Source organism: Pelobates fuscus, chromosome 1 (assembly GCF_036172605.1).
Source record: "Pelobates fuscus isolate aPelFus1 chromosome 1, aPelFus1.pri, whole genome shotgun sequence".
In the NCBI taxonomy this organism is placed as follows: Eukaryota; Metazoa; Chordata; class Amphibia; order Anura; family Pelobatidae; genus Pelobates; species Pelobates fuscus.
Genome location: NC_086317.1, coordinates 29,374,716 through 29,397,735, shown reverse-complemented (window position 1 = coordinate 29,397,735; position 23,020 = coordinate 29,374,716). Strand labels below are relative to the sequence as shown.

Genomic DNA, 23,020 nt, shown 5'->3' with positions numbered 1-23,020 from the left:
ATTATTTCTTCATAGCTGATATGTTCCATTCCTTTTATTAATTTTATAGTCCGCCTCTGTACTTTTTCTAGTGCCGTAATATTCTTCTTTAGAACAGGTGCCCAAAATTGCACAGCATATTGAAGATGTGGTCTTACCAGTGATTTATAAAGAGGCAAAATTATATTCTCATCCCGAGAATTAATGCCCTTTTTTATACATGACAATACCTTACTGGCCTTGGCCACTGCTGATTGACATTGCACATTGTTGCATAGTTTGTTGACTATAACAATTCCCAAGTCCTTCTCGTGTGTTGTTATCCCTAATTTGCTTTTATTAAGGGTATAAGTTGCTTGTGCATTCTTTACGCCGAAGTGCATAACTTTGCATTTTTTTACATTAAATTGCATCTGCCATTTGAGTGCCCAGTCCCCTATTCTATCTAAATCCCTCTGCAGCAAAGTAATATCTTGCTCACATTGTATTACTTTCAGAGATTTTTGTCATCTGCGAACACTTAAAAATGACTTTCAATGCTTTTTTTAAGATCATTTCTAAACATATTAAATAGAAGGGGTCCCAGAACAGAACCCTGAGGGACACCACTTGCCACCTCTGTCAAGCTTGAAAATTTACCATTAATGACAACTCCTTGTACTATGTTTAAGCCAATGCTCTACCCAAAAACAAGAATTTTCATCTAGACCGATTTCCTTGAGTTTGAACACTAATCTATTGTGTGGAACTGTACCAAACGCCTTGGCAAAAGCAAATAAATCACATCCACTGCAACACCCTGATCTATACTTCTACTTACTTCTTCGTAGAACGCAATCAAGCTAGTTTGACATGACCTGTGCTTCATAAAGCCGTGCTGATTTTTGCTGATAACCATGTTCTTCTCAAGGAATTCTTGAATATTATCTCTTAATAACATTTCAAATATTTCCCCAGCCACAGAAGTTAAGCTCGCAGGTCTATAATTTCCAGGCAGGGATTTTGAACCATTTTTGAATATAGGAACCACATTTGCCTTCCTCCAATCGTCCGGAACACTTCCTGAAAGAAAAGAATCTTGAAAGATTAAAAACAGAGTTTCACTTATTTCTACACTTAGTTCCTTAAGTACTCTTGGATGAATACCGTCAGGGCCAGGAACTTTGTTTATATTAACTTTCTTTAGTTACTGCAGCACCTTGTCTTGAGTTAAACAATTAAAAATGTTCTGCATGTATTTTGCAGAAATCATTTGCATATCTATTGCCATGGGTTCTTCCTTAATATATACGGAGGAGAAATAGTTGTTTCAAATTTCTGCCTTTTCCTGGCCTTCATTAACTAACACCCCCATCCCACTTTTTAGTGTACACTTCAATGTTTTGCTTTTTTAGAATTTATGTACTTAAAAAATGCTGTGGGGTTGGCTTTGCACTCTTTGGCTATCATTTTTTCATTTTGAAGTTTAACAAATCTAATCGCCTTTTTGAACACATTATTTGCTTCCTTATATCTTTTATAAGATGCCACTGATTTGTCAGATTTAAAGGCTTTGGTTGCCCTTTTCTTATTTTTTATTTCTTGATTCACTTTCCCACTAAGCCACATTGGTTTCAATTTGTTTCTTTTACACTATTTGCCCAATGGTATATACTGAGAAATGTACCTTTTTAGCATTTGTTGGAAGATGTTCCATTTATCCTCAGTGTTCTTATCACTAAAGAGTTTATGCCAGTCAATATATTGTAAAGCTGCCCTTAATTTATTGAAATTGGCCTTTTTAAAATTATATGTTTTAGTATACCCCATGTGCTTTTGTTTTTCTTTAGTTTATTTCAAAGAACACTATGTTGTGATCACTATTTCCCAAGTGCTCACCTACTTGAATGTTGGTCAAAAGATCAACATTGTTTGTTAGAACCAGGTCCAGACAAATGTCCTTTCTAGTTGGTGCTTGTACAAGTTGTGACATAAAGGTGTCATTTAACAAGTTCAAAAACCTAATTCCCTTTTCTGAACTACTAGTCCCTCTGTCCCAATGTATGTCCAGGTAATTCAAATCTCCAATAATTAACATGTTACCCAGATTTGCAGCTTTCTCAATTTGCTCAAACAGCTGTTTTTCCTCATCAATATTAACATTAGGTGGTTTATAACATATCCCAACCAATAACTGATTTCCCTTCTTTTGCCCCAAGCATATATTTACATATACAACTTTCACATTTTCCTTATCACATTCCACTTGCTTAAGATTTATCTTTAACTCATGGTTGACATACAAACATGCCCCACCACCTTTCCTGTTTTTTTCTGTCCTTCCTAAATCGTGTTTACCCATTTAATTTAACTGTCCAGTCATGTGTCTCATCCCACCACGTTTCAGTTATTCCTATTATGTCATATTGTTTAGTGTATGCTATTGCCTCTAGTTCCCCCATTTTGTTATTTAGGCTCCTTGCATTAGTAAACATACATTTTATATCATGAGTCACTAGTATTTTTTGTGAATTTGTATCAATATTACATACCTCCTCTGTTCTGAGCTTGCCCCTCCCACTGTCTTCACCCCCCTCACACTGAGCTAAAGCCCATCTCCCTTCTGTCCTATCTCCATTTTATAGATTGCTATGATTCCCCCCCCACTACTAGTTAAAAACCTCCTCCAACCTTCTAGCCATCCTATCCTCTAGCACTGCAGATCCTCTTCCGTTTAGGTGCAACTTATCACTGCTATAAAGATTGAACCCAAGTGCAAAGTCGGCCCAGTGTTGTAAAAACCCCAAACCCTCCTTCCAAGACTTCAGCCACGCATTGACTTCTATAATCTCCCGATGCCTTTCCACTGTAGTGCGTGGCACAGGTAATATCTCAGCGAATACCACCTTGGAGGTCCTTTTCTTAAGTTTGCTAATTCCCTGAAAACATTCTTTAGGACCTATAAGTATCAAGAGGTCTTAAAAGGAAACTCCACTTCCCAAATACATAACAAATAGAAATCAAAGTTTAGTAGATATACCACCAATGAAAACATTATGCCTAAAAACAGTTTGAAAAAGCTGCATTGCTCTGGTCTGCAGCCTTTGCAAGCCCTCCCCTTCTATCCCTGCCCAGACTTTCTTTGGCTATCCAATCACAGACTTCCCAATGCAGCTCAATGAGAAGTCTTTGCAAGGAAGGTGCTCAGAGCAATTGCCTGTCTATTCAGTTTAGCTCCACTGAGCTAAACAGCCAGGATGTAACATGAAGGGTTGTCTGATTGACAGCCAGGGGGTATAACAGGATTCATTTATAATAAGAACCACAGGTAACAACGAGCCATCCCTGTGATCATGTTTAAAGAATCGTTTCTATTTTCATATTTCAGAAAGGCTGGACTAGACGCAAGCTGATGGACGGAGGCGGACGATCCTTTGTTTTACATATAGTGGTGCTGTGCTTGACACAATGTAAGTAAATGAGGTAAAAGGAAGACATTATCAGGGTTATTTACTACAGTGAGAATTCAAAGTGAATTCAAAGCGGATTCCAAATTTACGGCCATAGTATCCAAACTGAATGCCCAGCGGACTTAGACAATATCTCCAGTTTGATTATTTTGGATTTAAATTTGAAATTCTCTATGGCTTTACTTTAAATTCTCACTTTCGTGAATAACTCTGTAAGTCATAAACAGCACTAATGTCGTGTTGTTTTTGGCTATAATTTTTCATTTCCGCAATGTTTATTCCCAGGACTGGGCTAAACATATACTTTTGCCAAGAAAAAAGCAAGTGGTGAGTTACACTCAAACAACATTTTTTTTTCTCACTTCCAAGTGTTACTCATTTAACCTCTTAAGGACACATGACAGAAATATTCTGTCATGATTCCCTTTTATTCCAGAAGTTGTGTCCTTAAGAGGTTAATTATTTATTCTGACACATATAACAAATAGTAAATCGACCTCAGTGAATTTAGGACAAGACAGGGTAAGGTGTAGTTAACACATCAGCTTTACACAGCACACGTCCCAGCATTTCAAATAGGGACACTTCCTTGGTAGGGATGTGGTCACAGTCAAGTCAATTCATGGATACTGTAGATGACATTATCTACTGATATCCACTAATATAAAAGAAAACATAGTTTAGAACAAGATCAACTTAGCTTAATCACAGAGCCTGATTTTAAAACACATTTACTGTAGCTTAAAGACACAGTAAAGGAACACTCAGGTCACCACATAAACTTCATCTAAATTAAGTTGTTATGGTGCCCGGATTTGTTCTTAACTTAGGAGTTAAACAGTTCTCGAATGGTTTAATAACAAAGGTTGCCTTCAGATGTCATCATGCTTTTAAATCTAAGTTACAGTAAGCACAGAGTGCCGATGGGCAGAACTAGCCAATCAGTGGATACCCTGTCCGGTGGCACTCTGTACTTTCTGTAACTCAGATTCAGAAGCAGGATGATGTCTGGAGGACCTTGAGATCAGCGATCCTTTGGAGCTAAATTGCTAGGCCACCAGCCAATTGCAATACCGCCCCTGTTCTGGGCAGATATGCCCATTATGGGCATTGCTGTTGATGCAAATCATGCTGATTCCCCTCTCAGGGCCCATCCCCCCATCCCAATTGCATACCGCCCAATATTAGGTGGTATAAGATTAACGTATTCTGTCAATGCTGTCTCTGGTTTTTGTTACATCTTTTTACAGACAGACCTTTGAACTTCCTGTCCACTTGAAAAAATGTACACAGTGATTTAATATATATTGTAATTATTTTTAACATTTCAAAGATATAATGCCCAGTACAGTAATGGGCTATATTAGAGAATGATGAGCTAGAATATATGATGCAAACTGCAAGGGAGTAAAATGGGGTAAATCCTTATGTCTACACAATTTAACAAGTGTTTTTATATACTATAAGGTCCACCTTCACTAACATATAATTGAAGATTATGCTAGCGTTAGTGTTCTTATAATCTTAATTTTAGTAATGACAGGAGGCGAGTATTTTGCATTAAACTCTCTTTACTAACTCCACATAGCAGTAAAGAAAAGTGAAAACATTAACCAATCAAAATGCAATAGGAAGTATAGTATTCACAGTGATGAGGCTCCTCCCCCTCTTTCGAAAGCGACATCATAACGGATAAAGTTCCAAAAAGTCCAAAGTCTTGTAACATGCACCAACGGGTGACTCTCCAATAAACGAAACCTCAAGGGATGAAGGAAGGTCCCAAGGTGTCCATCCTGAGAACGAACTGTAACACCACAAATTTACACTGAAAGAGAACGTGAAATAGGTTAGGTACAGGTCTGGAAACTGTTTGAAGTAATGGTAATAACCTAACACAAACTCGCAGGGATGTTATATTATTGACTATAAACGACAGACTATAAACGGCAAGTGAAAAGTTATAAACATACATAATCAGAACAAACCCCATACTTAGGAGGAGAAATCAAAGACCGATGCAGGGAAGAAGTAGACAGAAGACAAATATACTTACGTGAGACCTCTCTTCCCAGGGTGGGAAAGGGTGGGGAAATACTCACCTCCTGTCATTACTAAAATTAAGATTATAAGTACACTAACGCTAGCATAATCTTTCATTTTACCACATGACAGGAGGCTTCCTATTTTGCATTTTTTTAATGCTGATGGAGGAGAAAAGTGTCCGCCCCCGGGCGGAAGTAGAATGTCCGAAAGGTAGATTCTCGCGACCAGTCCGCGGAACATAGGATATCCGCCAGCGAAGCGCCCGCCGTGAAAGCTGAAGAAGCCGCCACCCCGTGAACGGAGTGGGTTCCGAAGACCTCATCCACCCCCGCCAGTGATAGAATCTGGCGAGAGTGGTAGTCGAGACGGGTACTTGTGGTCTAACATAAGACACCAAAAAATTCTCCTGAAGTGGAGACCCGAAGCGGGGATGTGACCTCCACATACCAACGTAGGGTAGACACCACGTAAAGTTGTGGGTCGGTAGGGAAAAATGGGTAGAAGACCGATGTCGAGTCCGATATCGTACGCTGCGATACTTGAAAGGTAACCCTCAGAGGAGACCGAAAAAGCGTTGAAGTCAAACGCCCGCATGTCCGAAACCCGATGGAACGAGACTAGGCAAAGCAGGAGCGTCAGTTTAGCTGAGAGTTGTCGGAGAGAGAGTCTGCCGTTATCCGGCCAGTCTCTCAAGAATTGTAAGACAACCTCGACGTCCCATATGCGAGAGGATTTGGGTATCGGAGGTCTCTATAATCGAACGCCCCTCAGGAGTCGGCATTCCAGTGGGTCCTTTCCTACGGGTATCCCTATGACTGGTACGTGGGCTGCCGAAATCTCGGAGCACACGACGTTGAGCGATCGGGAGGAGCGACCCGCGGAGAAAAGATAGGTAAGACAATACAGGATGGCCGTTATAGGCAGTAAAGGGATCGCTTAATTCAATATTAACATGTAACCCCAGTAAGACCTCAAACCCCAGAGAAGTGAGAGCAAGGAGGGGAGAGGGCAGAAACCATGAATAAGGTACAAACACAATAAATAACATAGAAAAAACACAGCTGCACATAGTACAGAAGCACAGCAAGAACATACAGCAAAGTATATCAAAAAATATAATATAGAAACAACCTCAAAGAGGCAATAAGAACATAAAGTAATGGAGAAGAGTAATACTCTGACCTGTCTGTTTGATGGAGCAGTAAAGAAAGAGGGGGAGGAGTCTCATCACTGTGAATACTATACTTCCTATAGCATTTTGATTGGTTAGTGTTTTCACTTTTCTTTACTGCTATGTGGGGTTAGTAAAGAGAGTTTAATGCAAAATAGGAAGCCTCCTGTCATGTGGTAAAATTCCCTTTTTTATCCAAATATTCCTCACACTGCTTCAAATCATAATTTCAATCTAATTTCCTCTCTTGCACACACTACCATTCCCTTTCAGCTCATATATCTGTGCTAGCAGAAACATAGATTAGAAAATATTGTAAAATTAAAATATTACCCAATATTGGACTCCAGCGTTGAAACACATGATAACCACCTAGACGTTCTATGCATGTCTGTGCACACCAGGCCTTCCTCTATAATCTTTCCCAGGATGCTTTGCACTCAGGACTAGGTACATAGTATGTCACTTTAGACGTCAGCAAGCCTGGAATTTTAACGTGACTGCTGAATATTAGTAAAATTATTTTAATATATATGTTTTTTTTTTTCAATCAAAAATCATGATGAGAAAGTACAACATTTAAACAATTTCAATTTATGAACATTAATTTCTGTATTCATAATGTTTGATTCACAAGTCTACAAGACATTACAATTTAAAATATACAAACCAAATGAATAATTACTGTTTAAAAAATATTTAAAAAAATTAAAGAGTGAATGCAAACATATTTTTTAGCAGTGGTTTTGAAAACAGCACTACAATATCTAGCAGTATATTTCTTTCTCGGTGTAGAATGTTTTACTGAATACAAAAGATTTGGCCATTTGATCTAGAATTTTAACACGACTTTGATAGATTAGTACTGGATGCATTGCATATACTATTATGCTGCCTCTAGGTAAAAAAGGAAAAAAAGTGACATTGTGATAAAAGTATAACTTCTACCTAGAAAAAAAAAAAAAAAGCAAAATGAGCATTTTGTACCAAATAATAATGTACATTTGTAGATATTTAAAAAAAAAAAAAAAATCAATGCAAAAATAAATCAGAAAGCGGTACATTTCCACGGCAGACTTTATAAATGTCTTTGCTTGCAATATTTTTGGAAATTATTCTAGAACGTATTAGGCAATTACTGGAAAAATTCTACCGGTGACGGATTTCTTACGCTTGTGAATTAATATTTGAAGATAGGCGACTGTAGAATGGTGATATTTTATTTCACATTATGGAAAAGAAATGAAAGGTTTACCGTATGGATGAAATCATTCTAAAACATGTGCAGAACAGATAATTCAGGAGATATAAGCGAGTGATGATGTAGGGAATAAAGGCAGATAGTTTGGGATTAGGAAAGGATACGGAAAACACATTTCGTGAGCTGATCCGAGGAGTAAAAGAGGTCACTATGAAAATAAAAGGACATTTGTTCTGGAACGGGCTTCCTTCTCTTGTTTATATTTCATGGTAAGCAGGGGCATGCAGTCATAATCACAATTACGCCACCACCATTGAAAATCATGTTTATTGTCAAATTTTACAGGCGTTCAGCTGTTTGCAATGAACAAATCAAACCAAAGCAATTGAAATAGCTCAACGCAACGAATGCCTCAAGTGGTTTCTTCAAATTCAACTGAAATTGCAACTTATAATGACTTCTCCTGTCTCAAAACCATAATGTGGCAACTGAGGAAATTAACACAGCAAAAATATTACATAAAAAAGCCAGTTTCACTGTAAGACCTTTGCCCCAGAATGGCTATGTAAATGCAGTGGTTCTGGTACAAAGTTGTAAAAATTAAGTAATCACCAGGAAAATTCTACTGGTATCCATGGCAACTGCCACATTCTAGAACCTTTACCTCAGACGTGCCTGCTATTTTGTTCCTACCGTTACTGATAATTGGCAACACCCATTAACCATGGCCAGAGCACTGAATGGGTGCTATTACATGTGTGCACCCCTTGCCTGAATAGTTAGCATTTTGGAGGCATAGCTAAGTCCATTATTTGGCAAATATAACCAGGTTCCATTGCATAATTCATATCAAATGCAGGACACTTGGGTATCAGGGCATTGTATACAGGACAAGGAAATCAATATGGTGGATATTTTTAGTTTGTTTTCCAGGTTGCCAGGTGTGTGATCAATTCTGTCATATTATATTGTCTGTCTTCTTTTCTTTTTTTTTTTTTTTCATAGGTTACAACTCACATGCAGACATTCTACAAGGCCCCAGTAATGTCACCGTGCTTGCTGGTTCCAACGCCAGCTTTGTGTGCACTGTTGACAAAGGGTGGCAAAGTCTAACCTGGTTTATTAATGGCATTTTCTCTGTCAGTATAACGCCGACTTCGGGGACTGTCGTGCAAAACCCACAAATCACAGTGACCAACAGCACAAACACTGGGAATGAAGCCTTCACCTCTCAAATTACAATTATCAATGTTTCCTATTCTAACTCAGGAATGATCCAGTGCAACGTTTTAGAGGTTGTTCCAAAAGATGCATATCTTACAGTGCAAGGTATGTACGCTTTTATTTATAACTTTACACTGGAATTACTAACAGCATCAAAGCAAGGAATAGTATTCAGGTGACAAGTGACTTGTAGGTCAAAATATATAAATGGCAGAAAAATACCCAACTTGGACCTCGATTTGCATAAGCTTTTCAAATAATTTTAGATTTTTGTACAAACTTTTAACATGATTCTTTTCAAACTTTTAAAATATATATATATATATATATAAAAACAAGTACGTAAATATATACCAACGTATTAAAAAATATCAAATATTGCAGCAGTCCACAGCTGCATTTTCCTACCTCTTGGTTCACAGATCTATTTTAAAAAAAAGTAACCAATTGAAAAAACAAAAAGTGGTGCAGTAAAAAAAGATGAAAATGTTTTTATTTGTATTTATTAAATATATAATATGTAAATATAGATTTTATTTTTTACTGTTCCTCATTTTTTCCCTCAGTTGATCACTTCTCACTTGATCTGTGAGTAAAATCAGCATCTAGTGTCTGTCTCCTAGTCATCCATCTTTTTACCCCATCAATATTTTATGTTTTTTGGTGCTGTGGGTGGAACTCCAAATCATGAGTCAAAATAGACTTGCTTGTTCATTGCCACGTTGTTTGTTAGGTGATTAATCTATATGGTGGTTCTGAATATTATTATTATATTATTTATATAGCGCCATCAAATTCTGCAGCGCTTTACAGTGGGTGAACGAATAGACATATAGTTGTAACCAGACAAGTTGGACACACAGGAACAGAAGGGTTGAGGGCCCTGCTCAATGAGCTTCCATGCTAGAGGGAGTGGGGTAAAATGACACAAAAAGGTAAGGACTAGTGACAGTTGCAAGAGAGGAATCAGTCGGGAGCAGGGCCGCCACCAGAAATTTTGGGGCCCCTAACTTAGCTCAGGGTCTGGGCCCACTGGGGCCCGCCTCCAATCCCACCCACAGGGTCCGCCTCCAAATCCCGCCCACAGGAATACACACACAGACACAAACACACACACTGATACAAAAGGACACAGATACACATACACAGATACATACTAACAGACACACATACTGAAACAGACATACACACATATAAGCATACATACTGACACACACATACTGAGACATACACACAGGCATACATAGTGACAGCCAGATACATACTAACATACACACCGACACACATGCATGAGGACATAAAGACACATACATACATACACACCGACATACATACACACAGACATACATTCATAATGACATACATACATACATACATACATACATTCATACTGGCATATATACATATATACATACATATATTCATACAGACAGACATAAATGTATAGAGACACTGACATCCATACACACATCCATACATACACAGACATACATTCATAATGGCATACAGACATACATTCATACTGGCATACATGCATATATACACACATACACACAGACATACGTTCATAATGACATACATATGTACATACATACAGACATGCATACATATATACATACATACATATATACATACATACAGACATGCATACATACATACTGACATACATGCATACAGACACACAGACATACATATACACTGCGTGCAGAATTATTAGGCAAATGAGTATTTTGACCACATCATCCTCTTTATGCATGTTGTCTTACTCCAAGCTGTATAGGCTCGAAAGCCTACTACCAATTAAGCATATTAGGTGATGTGCATCTCTGTAATGAGAAGGGGTGTGGTCTAATGACATCAACACCCTATATCACTTGTGCATAATTATTAGGCAACCTCCTTTCCTTTGGCAAAATGGGTCAAAAGAAGGACTTGACAGGCTCAGAAAAGTTAAAAATGGTGAGATATCTTGCAGAGGGATGCAGCACTCTTAAAATTGCAAAGCTTCTGAAGCGTGATCATCGAACAATCAAGCGTTTCATTCAAAATAGTCAACAGGGTCGCAAGAAGCGTGTGGAGAAACCAAGGCGCAAAATAACTGCCCATGAACTGAGAAAAGTCAAGCGTGCAGCTGCCAAGATGCCACTTGCCACCAGTCTGCAACATCACTAGAGTGCCCGAAAGCACAAGGTGTGCAATACTCAGAGACATGGTCAAGGTAAGAAAGGCTGAAAGACGACCACCACTGAACAAGACACACAAGCTGAAACGTCAAGACTGGGCCAAGAAATATCTCAAGACTGATTTTTCTAAGGTTTTATGGACTGATGAAATGAGAGTGAGTCTTGATGGGCCAGATGGATGGATTGGTAAAGGGCAGAGAGCTCCAGTCTGACTCAGACGCCAGCAAGGTGGAGGTGGAGTACTGGTTTGGGCTGGTATCATCAAAGATGGTGGGGCCTTTTCGGGTTGAGGATGGAGTCAAGCTCAACTCCCAGTTTCTGGAAGACACCTTCTTCAAGCAGTGGTACAGGAAGAAGTCTGCATTCTTCAAGAAAAACGTGATTTTCATGCAGGACAATGCTCCATCACACGCGTCCAAGTAGTCCACAGCGTGGCTGGCAAGAAAGGGTATAAAAGAAGAAAATCTAATGACATGGCCTCCTTGTTCACCTGATCTGAACCCCATTGAGAACCTGTGGTCCATCATCAAATGTGAGATTTACAAGGAGGGAAAACAGTACACCTCTCTGAACAGTGTCTGGGAGGCTGTGGTTGCTTCTGCACGCAATGTTGATGGTGAACAGATCAAAACACTGACAGAATCCATGGATGGCAGGCTTTTGAGTGTCCTTGCAAAGAAAGGTGGCTATATTGGTCACTGATTTGTTTTTGTTATGTTTTTGAATGTCAGAAATGTATATTTGTGAATGTTGAGATGTTATATTGGTTTCACTGGTAAAAATAAATAATTGAAATGGGTATATATTTGTTTTTTGTTAAGTTGCCTAATAATTATGCACAGTAATAGTCACCTGCACACACAGATATCCCCCTAAAATAGCTATAACTAAAAACAAACTAAAAACTACTTCCAAAAATATTCAGCTTTGATATTAATGAGTTTTTTGGGTTCATTGAGAACATGGTTGTTGTTCAATAATAAAATTAATCCTCAAAAATACAACTTGCCTAATAATTCTGCACTCCCTGTATACATACATACTGACAGACATATACATACATACAGACACTGACATCCATACACATATCCATACATACACAGACATACATTCATAATGGCATACAGACATACAGACATACATTCAAACTGGCATACATGCATACATACATACATACGTGCGTACAGCCATACATATATACATACATACTGACAGACACACAGACATATACACATACATACTGACATATATACACACATACTGACATACATGCATACATACACACACACACACACAGCTCATTTTCCAGCCACCCTCCTGTTCCTTACCTTTCCTTTGCAGGAGGGTGGCTGGGCATGATGGGAGTCGGCACGGCTGTTGCTCTCCCTCTTCACTGGCGCGCGCTCCTCCCACGTGGAGTGAGCTGGGAGGAAGTGACCACTTCCTCCCAGCATCACTTGCTGCTGCTGCGTTTTTTTTAGTTTTTTTTTTTAAAGGGGCCCGGTCGCTCTATTGCACGGCCGCAGCACTGACCGGGCCCCTGAAGATACAGTTCCCATCGGATCGCCCTAAGTGTGTGGGCCACCCGATAGGCACAAACAGCCTGTGGGCCCCGGTGCAACTGCACCGGCGGCAGTTCTGCCGCTACACGTGGGGCCCGGGCGGCTGGGCCCCCCAGGGTCGCCGGGCCCCTGACAACCGTTGTGGTTGTCGCCCCCTGATGGCGGCCCTGATCGGGAGCTATTAACAGTTTAATTGATACGCTTTTATGACGAAGTGGGTTTTTAACAATTTTTTTGAAGGAGTGGAGACTGGGTTGAGCATCTAACGGAGGAGGGAAGTGAGTTCCACAGGAACGGTCAAAATATATGGCAGAAAGTCCTGATTTGGAAAAAGAAAAACATTTATTCAACTCTGTCATAGTCACTGCTAGGCTATTTTAGTAGACATTTTTCAGTTTTTCAGTTTTAATTCACTACAGCTCTATCGTAAGTGAATAAACTATAAATATCTTTATGTTCAATAGGAGTCCTAGTGAAAATTCTGCGTGTGAATTACACTACTGAATGTAATCATTCTTGTAATTTAATATAATTGTTTCTTTAAACATCAAACGTAAAACTTCTGCTCAAAACCATAGTTATACTGAGCTCAGCCCTAGCAATAGATCATTTAGTAAGCCAACATGCGGCCCCAAAGTACTAGGATTTAGAATTGGTGAATTAGTTTATCCTATCTCTGGTTTTAAATGCTGATATTTTACATTTGAGTTGTTTTAGTCAGTGTTAATATAGACTCCAGTATATATATATATATATATATATATATATATATATATATATATATATATATATATATATATATATATATATATATATATATATATATTTGGAAATATGGCTCATGGCTTAAAGGGACACTATAGTCACCAACACAACTTTAGCTTATAAAGCAGTTTTTGTGTATAGATCATGTCTCTAAAGTCTCACTGCTTAATTCTCTGCCATTTAGAAGCTAAATCGCTTTTGTTTCTGCAGCCCTAGCCATAGCTGCCCTGACTGTGATTGACACAATCTGCATGAAAAAAAAATAGTTTAATTTTCAATCAGTTGTTTTTTACTTTAAACGTGTGTATCTCCTGCTCTGTAAATTGAACTCTAATTACATACAGAAAACAATTGTTATTTTAGGACAATAGATTCTCTTATAGCTTTGTGAGAACTGTCTACCACACTTTCCACTATAAAATGTAAATTTAATAAAGATTTTCCCACCTGGTTTCCAGCGCTGGGACTCCTCCAATGGAGCCTGCAGATCCTCCTCTGGTGATGTCAGAATCCAAGCTGACATCACCCGCGATCTTCTACAATCCATTTCTACTAATAGCATTGGATAGAGTAAGCATGGGCGGCCAAATGCTGCTCCCCTCCACTCAAATGCTGGAAGACAAAGCACCTCCAGTGGTATCACAAAGACAGCCACCAGGCGTATATTAACCCTGTAATGTAAACATTACAGTTTCTACTAAAATGTTTTTCATTGGAGGGTTAAAATGACAGGGATACACACCCAGACAGCAACATGCAGGTGAAGTGGCCTGGATGACTTTGGAGGTTCTTTAAATTTAGATGATTTTGTGGATTTTTATTTCACTCAGAACAATCTGCTAATGGCAGTGTCAGGTACAGGGTCATGATAGTGGTGTGGGATCATGAAAGGGTTAATTGTCAGATTTATGGCAAACAGCACTCTCCCTCTGAGAGTACAAAGTTACAGCTTGTAATCTCACCTCGCACCAACTGAAACCTTGGTTACAGAATCGTACATGTAAATTGTTTAATAATCACAAAAAGCAGAACAATGAATCACAGATGCTCAATAATCCTGTTACTACATGAAAAAAAAATCTTACGGAAGCTCTGCAAGAGAAGCATTGGGACACACCAACAATGCTTCTCTCAGAGAAACATTGAAACCACTTTTTTTCTTTGAGAAGCAATATCTTCTGCTTTGAACTACAGTGAGTAAGCCAGGAACCCACCACAAGCTGTCTCCTTGAGTTTCTGTTCCTAAAGGTATTAATAAAAAGGTCAGATTATGGTGAAATCAGCACTTGTATAAAGTAATATCTGAAGCACTAAGCTGAAGTGCTTTATGGGACAACTCTTTAAAGTTGCACAAACATTCCTCCAGGTTTTCAAATTCTCACCATACTGACAAAAGATTATTGTTCGGCTCTGTTAAAAAAAAAAAAAACATGTTTCCAGCGAAGTGACCGGTGAAAAATACCTTCCTCTTAACTCCATCCACAAAGCTGTGTAGACATGAGTATCCGGGCATAACTAAATATTAACCTTTTCTGAGCATCATTTTGCTATTTTTATATATCACTAATATGCTTAACTGTTTCTAGTGAATAGGAATATTTGTACAGAAGAAAATGTATCAAAATCAAGTCGGTTGATGTAATAATTGCTCTTCTTTTTCCAGTCGATGGTTCGTTGAAAATAACCAATGGCAGTATTACCACAACACCAAACTCTACTGTATACCTTGCTTGCGAATTCTTAAACTGGTTCCCAGTTCCTCTTATTACATGGCAATTAAACAATACGGACGTTAGCAATTCACAATATATCACTGACTTTGTTAGGGGAAGCGATAATCTGGTCAGTGGAACAAGCATGTTGAGGATAACTGCTCAAGACAATGTTATTGTGACTTGCTTAGCCAACATAGACAAACTCCCCGCACCCAAGTCTACATCCGTGGATCTTACAATAAAGGAAAGCACCTCCGGTGAGTACAGAATGTATACGTTATTGTGTTCGCTTCTCAAAATGTTATTATCATTTCTAATACATGTGTAAATATCTCTGAATTAAATGTTGGCACAATATCTATGTAAACATTTGTAAATGTACTGAAGTGTAATGGCCATCACAACACAAATGCTGCAGTTTGTTCTTCATAATGCTCAATGATTGTGATTCCACAACACACACAGAAAGCTTTTACAAATATGCAAATGAGTTAATAAAGCACAGTCAACCTTTGAGATGTTCTAACAATATTTCTCTAGGTTTTGTGATTTTCTGAAGCATGTTAATGGAACACTCTAGTGTTAGAACTATGAACCTGTATTCCTAAGGCTATAGAGTCCCTTCCCTATTTAGTTTAGTCCTCCTCCCCTCCCCCCCATCCTGTTCACCATAAACGTAATAAAATTCCAAGCTTAAAATTTCAAACTGCACCTAGACCACTTCATTGAGACAAAGTAGTTTGGATAACTTTAGTGATGCTTTAAAATATTAGCAAAGTTTCTCATCATATCCTTGCCCACCATCATTAAAATGGTAGGTTGTACAGCAATACATGCAATGTTTCAAGCGGCACATGACAGCATTTAACTGTTTAAAAAAACAAAAACTGTACAGCCAATGAGAGATGACGTAAAATCCTTGCACCCTTGGCCACTTGCTATGAAAAGGAGCAGAAGGGAAAGACCTTCGGTGGTTGGGTTTATCATTGCTGCTAGTTTAAAAGGGAAACTTGGAGTCACTAAACTTAGTCATTCTATGTACCTGTTACGGACACTCCACAGACCCGTATTGGATTACACTATGCTAAGTTACCGAAGTCGGTTCTTTCGGTATTATTGTTACCTAGGTTACGTGAGGTCTGAGCGCGATTCGTCTATATGATGCGCTCAGACCCGAGCTATCTAATGAATGGTAGAATGTAAGGGGTATTTAGTAAACTGTTATAAATATAGATTTTACGCAGTTTTTACATGTTGGAAATGCACGTGGGACTCTGGGCACTTGGAGATAATTGAATTGCCATAACCGTTGGAATCATTATCTCCAAGCTGGGCTGGGACTATTTCAAATGATACAGTGCATTGTCGGATAGAGATAAAGAGCATATATGGTGTTGGACTAGCCAACTCCACAAACTCTAAAGCAGGTTACAAGAGGTATAAGGGGCTTATAGAATGGAGAAACACTCACATATAGTGGGTGTAGTCCAAATTATTTCTCAAAAATATACCTCTTAGTGTAAAGGTCACATATAGACCTTTATTAGAAAGAAAAAAAAGAAATATAGTAAAAATTGGTAAACAAGTTACCAATAAATAGACATACCTAGATAGTGGGTGAGTAGAGTAAAATTAAATGCTCTAATGTAGGGAGTATGTCCAGGATAGAAATACCTGGATAACTTATAGTCGGTAAAATGGGGACTGCTTATATGTATAGTATAGAAGGATAAAGCCAAGACATTGGCATAAGGTCAAAAGCAGTGTATATATAAGTAGACAGTGATATAGGGTGCCTGGCAGTGGTTATGGTAGCACAGGGAGCAGAAAGACTGTTGTCACTAATACAGGCAACTATATCAAAGGGGTATACACAGAGTAGAGAGAGTCCTATAGTGGAGTGATGCAGAGTACATCCACAGGTCCCTTAAGTGCACAGATATTGGAGATATCTAGAGATTCCTCAAGTATTGTATATTGCCTATTAGGGCATATAGTGTACACAGATAGGAGAGTATCTCTCAAAAAATGGGGGTGCTGCTGCTTGAAAAAAAGCCAGTAAAGAGCCCCTCAAAGAGACACTACATCGGTACCCTAAAGTTGCCCTGGACTAACTGTCTAGCTCACACGATGTGAAAATAAAAACTAACTGCTACTTCAAGGCAGCCTCAAACATATCCCTATCTCCCCATATAGACCTTAAATCATAGTGCTATGTAAAGACATATAGCACCTACTATACGAGCAGCATAATAAATAGAAAGTGAGGACCCAAAAGATAAAAGGAACCAAATCAAAGTAAAGAAATAAATTGCATCGGCAAAATAGACCGCTCGACGCGCGTTTCGGCGTTTCAATACGCCTTTGTCATGAGTGCAATGAAAGATCACTCCAGAACAAAGTAAGAGGGTGAATCCAGGAACATCATAGCAGCAAGGTACCAAGATATCCAGGCAACAACAGGTATGGAAGACAGGTTCAGTTTATGAAACAGATTAGGTCATACATCTTTGATTTAGGAACATGTCTCAATGGTGGCCCATTTAAGGTAGGGTGGTGGCATAGAAAGAGGCTACAGTAAAAAATTAGGCAATGTAGACAAAACAATCAGAATGCCTGAACACTGATGAAATACATGACAATAATATTTAATATGCTATGAAAAGAGAGAACAGGTACTCCAAGTGTTATTTTAGAATCAATGTAGATTGTAATCATCAGCACCCTCTATAGCAGGGGTTCCCAACCCAGTCCTCAAGTACCCCCTACCAGTCCAGGATTTAGGGATTACCTTGTTGTGTCTAAAGTGTTTTTTGTTTTCCCAAAAACACTTTAGACACAACTGAGTAATCCTTAAATCCTGGACTGGTAGGGGGTACTTGAGGACTGGGTTGGGAACCCCTGCTCTAGAGGAACATCAGTAAACTAAATATGTACCGTTAAAGCAAAACCATAAATGAAACAGAGTAGGGAGAATAAAATACTGACAAAAAGAACAGGAAGCAAAGGTGTGAAACACAACAAACGAAACACAATGTGTGATGGTCACATTTTACGCAATTCAATGAATGCACACCGCTGCACTTCATTTACCCCTGCTTTTATCGTTTTATTGGTTTATCAGATTTGCTACTTGTAGTACCAGAAAAAGCCAGTTCAGCTGAATGGGAATATTTTCATTGGTTTTATTGAATAAGAACTTTGTAATATGTAACTCTGTATAGCATGTGGAAGTGTTACACAATGATATCTCTGTGATAGACTCACTTCATAAAACCGTATTTATCTTCTTTCCATTAGGTGGATCAATGGATAAAACGACAATTATAATTATCGCAGTCACCGTGTCACTCGGTTGTTTGCTCATTTTGATTATCATCATTGTGACCATTGTATGCTGCCGCAAAAAGAAAAAAAGAGGTACTGGGCCAGTTAATTTATCAGATGTTTCTTAAAGGACCACTCTAGTGCCAGGAAAGCATACTCGTTTTCCTGGCACTAGAGTGCCCTGAGGGTGCCCCCACCCTCAGGGACCCCCTCCCGCCCGGCTCTGGAAAGGGGAAAAGGGTTAAAACTTACCTTTTTCCAGCGCTGGGCGGAGAGCTCTCCTCCTCCTCTCCGCCTCCGTTCCTCCCCGTCGGCTGAATGCGCACGCGCGGCAAGAGCTGCGCGCGCATTCAGCCGGTCGCATAGGAAAGCATTCATAATGCTTTCCTATGGACGCTTGCGTGCTCTCACTGTGATTTTCACAGTGAGAATCACGCAAGCGCCTCTAGCGGCTGTCAGTGAGACAGCCACTAGAGAATTAGGGGGAAGGCTTAACTAATTGATAAACATAGCAGTTTCTCTGAAACTGCTATGTTTATAAAAAAATTAGTTAACCCTAGCTGGACCTGGCACCCAGACCACTTCATTAAGCTGAAGTGGTCTGGGTGCCTAGAGTGGTCCTTTAAATATTAGAGGGACACAATATACTGCATTGGGAGTTCAACATCTTCATGAAGTCTGAGAATAATTTTAGGAAAGCCATTAGCTGTAATAGAATAGTGATTTTCATGCAAAATTCATACACTCAAGCTCTCTGCTGTGCATGAACTAAGGAGCCACATAAAGAAGCACTTTCATAACACATAGAAGTAATCTTTTAAACAAGGTCATTGCATAAAACATCCCAAAGTCCGTATCAACTCAACTCTAATTAGCAAGGTCAACCCATTGTTTTCCATCTGCATTGCTAACGACCTTAGTCTTTTTCCTCTGCTCTTAATCGCACTTCCAGATCTTGCATTTAGAAGTTAAATTTGGAGATCCCATTCTTAAAACCCTTTCCATAGCAACTTCTCTTGGAAAATATATCAAACTTGATCCTATTGATTTACTTTATTTGTAGTTTGCCACTAACTCCTGCTACACAATCAGGAAGAAGGTTTGTGATATGAAAGTGTTGCAGATTTGGAAAGATGGGGGTCTCTGGCCCATTTTTAAAACTCTTCACATCACATGATAAATATATGGTGTGCTCTCGTTGCTTTAGCCTTATGGGTTCTCCTGACTCTACAATGTTCGTTGCCAGGAACTCAGAGTGAATTGCCAACATGAAGACTATTTAAAGTTCAGCTATTGTGGCTTTAAATTTGAAATTCAAGTTGAACCTCAACAATTCACACTTTGATGAATAACCCTGAATTTTCATATGTAATTACTAGACTTGAGCCTTGGCAGACATTTTCGGTTTGTCCCAATAAATGCGAAGGAAAATACATTTTGAATTGTTCAAAACTAATGTCGCCCGTTGGTCAAGCCGTTTCGGACTAAATTTGTCCGATATGTTCGATTGCAAATTTCCATTCAGACGAATGGAATGCAGCAATTGCTGGCAAATCTTTATTTGGTTTTGAAAATAGATAAATCCCTATTTTGGTACCGTGAGTGCCAGTTTTAAGAGTATTAAAGTATGGAGGGATGTGTGATTAGTAGAAAGCTCAATATTCTTTTGTGGGATATTTAAGAATACCAAATAATGAAGTTATATGTACTAAACAGTACTATTTTGGTGTCCTTAAATATGTCAATCCCACACAAGGGTACCAAATTAGGGAGCTATCTACTAAAAAGCTGGAAGATCAGAATTAAAGGTATTTTCTTAATTGTGATCTTTTAGCTGTTTAGTAAATAACTATGTGAATAAAAATGGTACCCTTGGGTGGGATTGCCGTATTTAAGAATGCCAAAATAGGGAGTTGTTTACTAGATTTAGCTCCGTTATTTGGTACCCACATAAGAATACCAAATTAGAGCAACATATTAAGCAAGTAAAGAACAAAATGAAGAAATTGGCTTTTCTTTATTTTTGCGTTTAATTTGTTTAGTAGATTGCTCCCTAATTTGGTATGTTAAATGGGATTGCCATATTTAAGGATACCAAACTGGGGAGCTATCGAATAAATTAAAAGCGATACCCTTAAAAATGGATTGGTAATCCCACATAAGGGTACTAATTTTACAGAAATTAACTAAATAACAAATGGATTGACAATTTACATTTTCAAGGGATTCATTAATTACTTCAATCTTCCATTGTGCCATTTGGAATTCGGACGAATGGACGAATGAGACAATTTTCATCCCATTTGTGATTCTTGCAAAAACGAATGCCCAAGTCTAGTAATCCTAAACTCTACTACAAATAGTTGATTCCTAGTAGTTGGTGAATACTGACTTCTGTGATGCTTTTCCAGACTTAAATCAGTAATTTTCTTGTATGTTCATGCGGAAAACAATCTGAGATTTCCACCTTTTAATACCATTTATCTATTTAATCTCTGATTGTTATCTCCTTTGTATTCTATTTCACAGTCCTTTCCCAAATATTCGTGTCACACTATCTCGCACTTTCTTCTAGTCCCACCACCTCCTTTGTCCATTGTTGTCCCTTTAGCTTCTTCTGGATAGATTGTCTTTATCTCGTGATATGAATACTCAAAGACACCTCGCTTCACTTCTAAAATTTAACAGCAGCACTGATGTGAAATGAACTGCCTGAGAAATATTAACATAATAAAATAGACTTATAACAGAGGTCTCCCATTACATAGCATTTTACAAGACATCTCATAAAATAAGGCAGTACATTTTTTTAATGTTGTAAGAAGTGGAACCTCTGGCTGGCAGTTTTAATATGGTTATTAATGAGTCTGAGTCTAGTTGTCTTAGGATCTGTGTAGTGGCTGAGTGTTTAATGAAATAAAGCTTAATTAAACAGTATACTCGATGACACTGTCTTTATAAATTAGCAGATTTATTGACTAATATGGGCATGTACAAGGAGTGTCAGCTGTGCCCAGATAAAGGTTGGGCCAAATTGTCCTCCCTGTTACCAATTTAGGTCTCTTTGGGTACTTTTTTAAATGAGTTCGAGTTGCTTATCATATTTTTTAAGGGAAGAAATCATGACTTTTTACACCCCCTACTTAAAGTAGCACCATAACCATTGCAGCACGGTTATTAAACAGCTCTGTCATTGTTGTAATAATTAAATTGGCAGCATAATCTATTTTCCACTTATTTGTCACTTAGTCATAAGACTTTCTATACCTTTGCTTGTATCCACTGATATATCTCTGCAAGTCAAAATCGCAGGTGAGAAAATGATTTTAACAATATTCACATTTTTCTTTTCAAATAGTTTTTATCGCTATTTTTTTTATTAACAAAACAGAACACTATATATTTTTTTTAAAAACAACCAAGTGATGCAAATAGTACATTTAAGAAAAAAAAAAGTAACGGCCCTCCCCCCCCCCCCTCCCCTCCCCCGCCCCCTCCCCTCCCTTGGTAAGAAGAAAAGAAGAGAGAGGGATCATTCCTTTTTTGTCGAGGGTAAAAATAAATCAGTAATGTGTACACTTTACATCAGATCTGCATACATTTTAACAACAGGTTAAAACTTACAATATCAAATTTTTCTAGTCTAATTCACGAAAAAAAAAAGCTTAAAAAAAAGAAATATTTTGTGAAGGATCTTCGATCTGAAATACTTGTAACATTATATATTCTGAACTAAATAAGCATACTTTTTCCGTTGTATACTTGATACAGGTGTATCTAAAAAAGGCTGGAGTCCATCCAAAAGCGGGTTGGCTTTTGACCCCCCTTTATTACTACTTTTATATATCTTTTGTTTTTGTCCACCCAAGACAGTCTAGTTATAGCTAGCTAACACAGGATATTGTAGTTAGCACCCGTATTTATTGAATATTTGTATTTTTCTACAAACTAACAATTTTTTTATAATTTTTTTTTGCCGTTAATTTCTGACATATTTTCTAAATATATTTCTGTTTGCATTTTTTGTTTTAGAACCAAGCTATGGTGACAGGTGGTAAGTATTTTTTTCAGTTAATCATTATATTAATTCATATTTCACTTGTTAATGGTGCTGCTTACAAATGTGCAGTTCTTGTGCCTTCATGACACTGTTACTATTTATCCACAAACAACTTTAGAAAGTGGTAAGAGCAGAGGGCCCCAAGGGGGCCAAGGAGGACCTCTCTTTATTCCTCACATAGGGATGGACAATGAGGCCAAGAAGTTCATGGTCCCAGTGTTCCAGTGTAACCCCTGCACCCTAGGCAGCAAGTGTTGCCTTATGGTTAACCTGCTGTGGGTGAGAGCAGATGCAATAAACATTTGATTAAAATAAAGGTGATTACATATCTCCCAACATTT

At 38.3% G+C, this 23,020-nt stretch overlaps 1 protein-coding gene across 3 annotated transcripts in view; it reads left to right on the top strand.

Moving 5' to 3' along the window:
* IGSF5 (immunoglobulin superfamily member 5) overlaps positions 1-23,020 on the top strand; it is a 174,044-nt gene that overhangs the window by 137,615 nt on the left and 13,409 nt on the right. For 2 of the 3 annotated variants that reach the window (XM_063447119.1, XM_063447110.1), the window contains exons 2-6: positions 3,347-3,428; positions 8,849-9,172; positions 15,241-15,549; positions 18,593-18,712; positions 22,652-22,673. In XM_063447119.1, coding sequence (XP_063303189.1) covers positions 3,371-3,428; positions 8,849-9,172; positions 15,241-15,549; positions 18,593-18,712; positions 22,652-22,673 — 833 coding nt within the window. In that variant the 5' untranslated portion in view covers positions 3,347-3,370. The remainder of the gene's footprint in view (positions 1-3,346; positions 3,429-8,848; positions 9,173-15,240; positions 15,550-18,592; positions 18,713-22,651; positions 22,674-23,020) is intronic. The other variant, XM_063447127.1, reaches the window with a different exon arrangement.